The 7,446-nt window shown below is 41.6% G+C and overlaps 1 protein-coding gene across 1 annotated transcript in view; it reads left to right on the forward strand.

Annotated features, from left to right (window-relative positions):
• Positions 1–7,446, forward strand: part of LOC118333752 (ecto-NOX disulfide-thiol exchanger 2-like) — a 162,163-nt gene that overhangs the window by 130,190 nt on the left and 24,527 nt on the right. Inside the window, 3 exon segments of the mRNA XM_035669531.1 lie at positions 543–749; positions 2,847–3,080; positions 4,460–4,676. Coding sequence (XP_035525424.1) covers positions 543–749; positions 2,847–3,080; positions 4,460–4,676 — 658 coding nt within the window.

Consider the following 7,446-nt stretch of genomic DNA (forward strand, 5'->3'; position numbering starts at 1 on the left):
TTGAATGTGAAGTTTGACCTCAGGTCCTTTTTGGGGTTGATTTGTCATCAATGCCTCCTGGATATTATGTATTTGCTTTTGTTTTCTTCAGTCATTATGAGAGGCGTTGATGCTTCATCATGGCAGTTTCCTTTTCCCTCTTTCCTTCCTTTTTTATCATACCTAATAAGGCGTAGGCAGTCATACAAAGAGAAACCATCACATCTATCATATTCTCGTTAAAAATGCATGTGTAATATAAAAAACAAAAAACACTAGACAGTAAGTCAGACCTTCTCCTCAGGTCTGCCAAAACAATTTTCAGTGATTTAATCAAAACAGCATGTTCTTGCAATTGGACATTGTGTTTAGATCTCAAGGAACATAATTTATACTCAACATCAACGTGGTTCAGTGTTCTGGGACAGCGGAATCATGTTGTTTGTACAACCTCTACAGGAACGCAAGTGCACAGTTTCATCATTCTGGCATATTTTACAGCCTTAATATTTCAACCTAGTGATCGTTGACGTTCTCTCTGTTGTTCCGCTACTTTTGAACAGACCTTCCCCCTCCGGCCACGAGAGACCGTCCTCCGGGGTGTAAGACGGTGTTTGTCGGTGGGCTGCCCGAGAACGCCACAGAGCAGCTCATCATGGAGGTCTTTGGACAATGTGGTGACATCACCGCCATACGCAAAAGCAAGAAAAACTTCTGCCATATCAGATTTGCTGAAGAGTTTACTGTGGACAAAGCTCTCTTCCTGTCCGGTAAGCTGTGAGAAGTGTAAGACCTTCATCTTAGTCATTGTCTAAGAGCATTTTGGTATAGTATTTATGTGTATTTGTGCATATTCCTACCTTAAAAACCCATTTAACCTAGCAGCCAATTCAGCAGCATTCCCAGCATTATTAAGTTTGTGTGTGTGTGTGTGTGTTGTGTGTGTGTGTGTTGTGTGGTGTGTGTGTGTGTGTGTTGTGTGTTGGTGTGTGAGAGAGAGAGAGAGATTAGTTTAAATGAGAGATTCTGTGATTTCTTCTGCCTCTATTCTCACAGTGAGACGTGGGAGCTGAGGCCCATATATTAGCCAGATGACAGAGCTGTGTAGTTTTCCATAAATAATACCCCCTCACACACATATACACACCCTGTGCAAACACAGTACCCAGGAAGGACACACACACACTCGAGCAGCCCCGGCACACTGAGATCTCCTCATATGAAATATTGAAGTAGTGGTAGATTGGGAGCCTGAAGCTGTGAGAGCAGACTGAAGTAGAAACCCCCAAGCTTGCGCTCATTTCTTTCCTGGTTTGCACTGGCACCACTACTGCCCTTCTCCTGTGATGAGAGTGTGTTTGGCCTCACAGTGAATCACACCGGGCATCATTACTGTGTCCGGCTAGAGCACACACTCACACATGTGTACCAAAACACTTACTGTGATCATTTCAACCAATTAAATCACAAAATGGGCATGATTTCTCTTCATCCCCGCAACCACCCATTAGTGGAAATTGAGTAAGGAGGAGAGTGTGAGGATAAGAGGGAAGTAGTGAGGTAATGAGGGATATTGTGGTCTTTCAGTGCCACTAGAGAAGTAATTGGTCTCCCTAAGTCTCTCTCATGTATTGACAAAAGGATACAGGCTTTCTGTACTCCATAAAACCCTACAGCTCCAGTATATCTTCTGAAATGAAGGAATCCAATGAGCAAAATAGGTGATGACAAGTTTAAAGAGAGAGGTAGTATACAGGTAGACCCATTGAGGAGCTTGCTCAGTGGTTTGTCTCTGTTACTCGTGAAGTGGTCTAAATTCGTTTTGTGGAAGGTGATGGGAAGTGACTCACAAATGGACCAGAAAGAAACCCTGCAACGTATAGAGTAAACTCATGTGTGTACCAGTTCAGTCTCCAGCTCCCTTTTTCCTGTGTTGCTATTCAGAGTCAAATTCACGCCTCCAGGCATGTTGTCTTATTCACAATAATGCGCAGTGTCCCTAACTTCATTTTTGTGAGCAGGCTAGAAGATGTAAGATTGTAGTGAGCATGATTTAGCATACATTATTTTCAAAATGAATGGGAAATGAGTATTGTTTAATAAAAGAGAGACTGCCAGATGTGAGTATAAAGTGTGACATTGACAGCTGTCAGAAATTAAAGGCGTTCAGGCTTCATCAGTCTGAATCCAACTAGGGACCTTTGTCACATGTCATCCTCTTCTCTCTCTCTCATAGTTTCTTGTTGCTCTCTACTGTCAAATATCTAATAACAAGACTAAGAGGCTACAGCCTCTGAAACTATACTTGGGCAAAGCTGTGCTTCGAGCCTAATCAACGTCAGTGTGCTAAGTAACATGCTTACAATGAAAATGCTAAGAAACAGGTGCTAAGCAAGTATAACATTCACCATGTTCACCATTTTAATTTAGAACATTAGCATGCTAGCATTTAGCACTAAACACAAAGTGTAACTTGGTTTTGCAGATATTTAGTTATTAACATTTAGACAAACTAAACTTTTAACCTGATGATGGCGCTACATGAAAAATCAGGGGATTACCAACATCAGTAGGATTCATGTTCTGGGGACCATGAATGTCTATACAAAATCTAATGGCAGTGGACCGACAGACTGACACCAAATAGCAAATTGTGGTAAAGAAAAGTTTTCTTTAAAAGTTAGGGGTATTTCACACCTGAAAAAGGCACAGCATGCTGTGAAAATTACATCAAGCTGTCTAAGCAGATAGATTACTTCATTTTAATTGGTGAGTTCACTGCTGGCCCACCTGCTTCTCTATTCATATTTATTTTTTCTCTCTTCCACTTCCTCCCGTCTCCTCTTCCTTTTTAACCTCTCTCATAGGTTACCGTGTACGCTTGGGCTCCAGCACAGACAAAAAAGACACCGGCCGTCTCCACGTGGACTTCGCCCAGGCCAGAGACGACCTCTATGAGTGGGAGTGTCGTCAGCGCATGTTGGCCAGAGAGGAGAGGCACCGGCGCAAGATGGAGGAGGATCGCCTCCGGCCGCCATCCCCTCCTCCAATCGTCCATTACTCCGAGCACGAGTGCAGCCAGCTGGGAGACAAGATCAAAGGTTGGTAGACTTTGAAAACATATACAATAAAATATGTGCATGATATGATAGCACAAAGAAGTAAAACCTTCACACATGTGGAAGAACCAACCTAAGGACATTTGCAGCACAAATTATAATCGTCACATCATTAATGAACAAACAAGCAAAAATATTCGACTTGTGGCACTGGTCTCCATACAAACCAACAAGGTAGGGAATAAGGTAATTCTGGGTGCTTGCATTGGGACAGCCAAGGCATTACAGGAATGGTCCTAAACTGCAGCTGGTAAAACTGACAAAGCAGTTTCTCTGATGTTCTAACAAATTCAGGGAATTTGTTTTCAAGAGACGTTACACAAAGGCTGTTCAACACGGTATATCAGTTTACTCTCCTCTCAGCACATGCTCCTCTTTCTTATCTTGTCCTTTCTCCTCTTTTCTCCTCTCTGCACTCTCTGTTCCTCTCTGCTCTTCCTCTCCATGGTCTCTCTCTCACGCATTACCCCCTCCCCCCATCGTCTTCTCGGCTTTCCTTCGAGTTTCTGGCTGAATAAACTTGTTCCACTAATGAGCAATGACACTTCCAGGTCTGAGTCACTGTTGCACGATAACAAAATGGCTGTGACTTTCTGCCTCTCTACCATCTGCGTGCGTCTTTTTCAGCACTGCCTTCCCTGGCCCCGGTGTAAAGAACTCTGTGCTCTTGTGGCAAAGGATTTGTTTCTGATCATTTTGGTCTGCTGTTGTGAAAACATATCCTGGCTATTTGCTGCAGATTTAGGTTAACTCTTTACTGATTCTTCCACCCAGAGGGAAAAAGGGGGTTTAGCACTTTTGAGTGCCAGTTATATTCCTGTACTCCAAACCCAATTTGTCCTTTTAATGGCAAGGAGCTCAACTTTTTACCCACAGCGCCAAATGGATTTCATCCCCTCCTTTTACTTCTTTCTTCAGGTCCCGCAGGTGTCATAGTGGTCTGTGAAGTTGTTTTGTTTTTGAACAGTTGGACAGTCTATCATATGTACAGTCCTCTTTTTTACCTTTAATCCAATAGTATTTTTGTTCTCTTGTCCTTGTGCTCTTCAGTTTACTGTGTTGGTATTTTTAATCTTTTTACCTTGCTCACATAAACCCTGACGTATTTACTTTTTACTCAACAAAATGAAAAACACTTTGTACTATATTCATTTAAAGTTAACTACATTTTCCCTTATAGTACTGTAAATATCTGTTATCTACCACAAAGCAGGACTGTTTGCTTTTATAAGTTTTTCTCATCTTTTTCGGCTTTCAAGGTGTTGCTTTCACCACCATTGGTGTCCTGGGACTGTACAGGAATTGCTTTCCTGTATAGAACCTGACTCTTTCCTTTCTCTTTGTCCACACCTCTTGTCCAGACGACGGCAAGTTTCCTGAAGCAGTGCGAGTTCTCCTGACCTGGTTGGAACGAGGTGAAGTCAACCGCAGGAATGCCAACAACTTCTACTCCATGATCCAGTCCTCCAATGGCCACATCCGCCGGCTGACGGGTGAGAAGAGTCAGCACGAGAAGGAGATGGAAGAGGCCAAAGACAAGTTCAAGACCGCTCTGTCCGGCATAGTGGTTCAATGTGAGTTTTGTGTTCTCAATCTCACACACACGACAGCTGAAAACAGTTTATACTGTATATACTACAGTAGTGTACAAAAAGTGTACATCAGCGTATCATCATTTTTGTATAAATAAAAGCTCAGGATCACTCACACTGAGCGAGAGAGAGTAACTAAATTAAAGTTTACTGCTAGATTACATTTCATACACCTTGTGGTTCAGTATAAGTACAGGAGTAGGAGGAGAATGAGTCCAATCCAATTTTGGCCACTTTCTCCTTTAGTGTAAGTTTTCCTATCATAGGACTAGACACACAACATAAACATCCTGTAGATTGGAGTGTACTATACAGTTTCACAACTGAGGACAAAATCCCAGTCAAGACTTTTTGTGCCTGAAGTACCTAATGCTGCACGTAAGTATAATATTGTTCACACCCCTTTGTTAACTCCCACAGGATGCACAGGGCATGTGTGCACAGTATTATAAATCACTAAGGAGTACACATTGTGGATATAAAGGTTATTAAGTTTAATAGCATCATAGAAGCTAGTTGGTTTTGGGAAGGATTGGTTTAAAGGTAAGTTAAATTTCTTTCCTCAGTGTTGTTATGTCTCTTTAAACCACCAGGCGTTCAGTTTCCTGCTCGTTTTTTATTCTGAAATATCATAAACATTAAAGGAAAAATAAAACTGGCACCAGTGACTGCAGTGGAATATTATTCATGTTGCCTTCAGATGAAAGTAGTAAGTAGCCCAACACATTCATTGCATGAATACAGTGGAGGCCAAACATATACAGTAAATGCATGCTTATCTCATTTCAGTTGATGAAGGCCAAAGGCAAAGTGTACTGCCCCTACACACCTTTGACAGTTTGGGCTGTGCAGCAGCTGGTTTACCACACCGCCTGCGGCACTATGTCTCCTCTTATCCCACCACATGCATGTTAAATAGAATGTAAACATCCTTCAACACAAAGTGAAGTTCACAGCTTTTGTTTTGTTTATTGTGTATTAGATAAATAATATGCGTGTGTGTACGTGGTGTACGTGGGTAAGATTGTGTTTATTAACCACAAAGAGAGAAGCAGAGCTGCTGCCCTTGTATTGGCCATCCTCCATCACTTCAGCCCATACGAACACATTCCTCTTCATGACTTTGCCTTCCTCTTGGTGCATTGCTGCTCATATTAATGATAAGAGAGACTGGCCTCCTGTGAGGAGGTATTAAAGTTTCACTTGGGAACAACTCTCTGTCCATACCAAATAAATTCAGCTTGTCGATGCGTTTAGTTGCCATCCACATAGGATGATGGAATATGTCACCTTAAAGGTCAGTTCGCCCAAGTCACAAAAAAAAACATATTGTCACTTAATCCCTAGTGGTATCTAGCCATGCAGATAGCTTTCATTTCATGTGCCCAGGTTTTGAGTTATTGGCTTCTCAATCTTCTGCTGCGGCACTAATACAATAAGGGTGCAGAGCATTTCATTTTTCATTTCAAAGACTGAAAAGCATCTTGCCTTTCAAGAAACAATGTTCCTTTTTCTAAAGATAATCCACAGACCTCACTGTGAAGAGTTTCTATTTAAATTACGTTCTACCATATACATACTGTGTGTATGTCTATATAACATATATATAGAGAGCGACGTATAGATAAATATAGACTCATATTAAATATAAGCTCACAAGCATGAAAGTCTGTCTGTACCCTTTCCTCTCTTCTCTGACTTCACCATCGATCTGCTCCATCAAATTACAGGGTGCTGGGAAGACGCTATTGATCCCTGTACTGTTCTCTCTCTCACCACTCTGCAAACACACACACACACACACACACATACACACACTTAGCTGGTGGTCATATTGACTTCCCCCTTGTGTACATTAGGACCTCTGGAATACACAGACCACCCATACACTCCTCCATGACCACCCACATGACTGCAGATAGAAAGGTGTAAGGGGAATGACTATATCAATACACACTGCACCCAAGATAGAATTTTACACACACTATACAGACTTTCATCATACACATTGCATGTGGGAAAAGTGGAAACCTAGGAGTTAAAGGTCTGGTCCCAAAAAATAAGACTAATTGGAGCTTGCTCAGCTCAGCTCCAGTGTTAAGTTTCATTTTGCAGCTACAACTGTACTCAAGGGTTAAATACAGAGGCTTGAAGCGTACAGCTGTTCCCTTTAAAAGAAAAGAGAAATCTGCATAGAAGGAAAGTAAATCAGGAACACTGTGCGACTTTAACAAGGTGTCCTTGGGCAAGATTCCTAACAACCCACTGCTGTAGTGGATCTGCACAGTAGTCAACAGTGGCACACTTTAAGTAGGTTATTTTTGGCAGCTGCCAGTTGCTTAGCAAAATTTCTCTTGTTAAACAAATATTAAACAAGACAAAGAGTCTACAGCCATGCTAGTAGCTTTGTGAGCCTGCACAGTGAATCTATATCAACATGCTGATGTTTAGCATGTATAATGTTTGCCAGGTTCACTCTCTTAGCTTTGCATGTTAACATGCTAATATTTGCCACACAAAGTAAAGCGGAGGCTGATGGGAATATTATTAGTTTTGCAGATACGTGTTCATACAACAATCGGTTGAATTATCCAAATCAGCCAACGGTTATCAAGACATTTCACTCAAAACCACAACTGTCAACCTCATGATGGCGCTAGAGGAAATAAAAGTGTCAGTAGGATTCATCCTCAGAGGACCATTTTTGTCTGTACAGAGTTTAATGAAAGTCGATCCAGTAGGTGTTGAGATATTTC

Source organism: Morone saxatilis, unplaced genomic scaffold (assembly GCF_004916995.1).
Source record: "Morone saxatilis isolate NCDOM2014 unplaced genomic scaffold, NCSU_SB_2.0 Contig22, whole genome shotgun sequence".
NCBI classification, from domain to species: Eukaryota; Metazoa; Chordata; class Actinopteri; family Moronidae; genus Morone; species Morone saxatilis.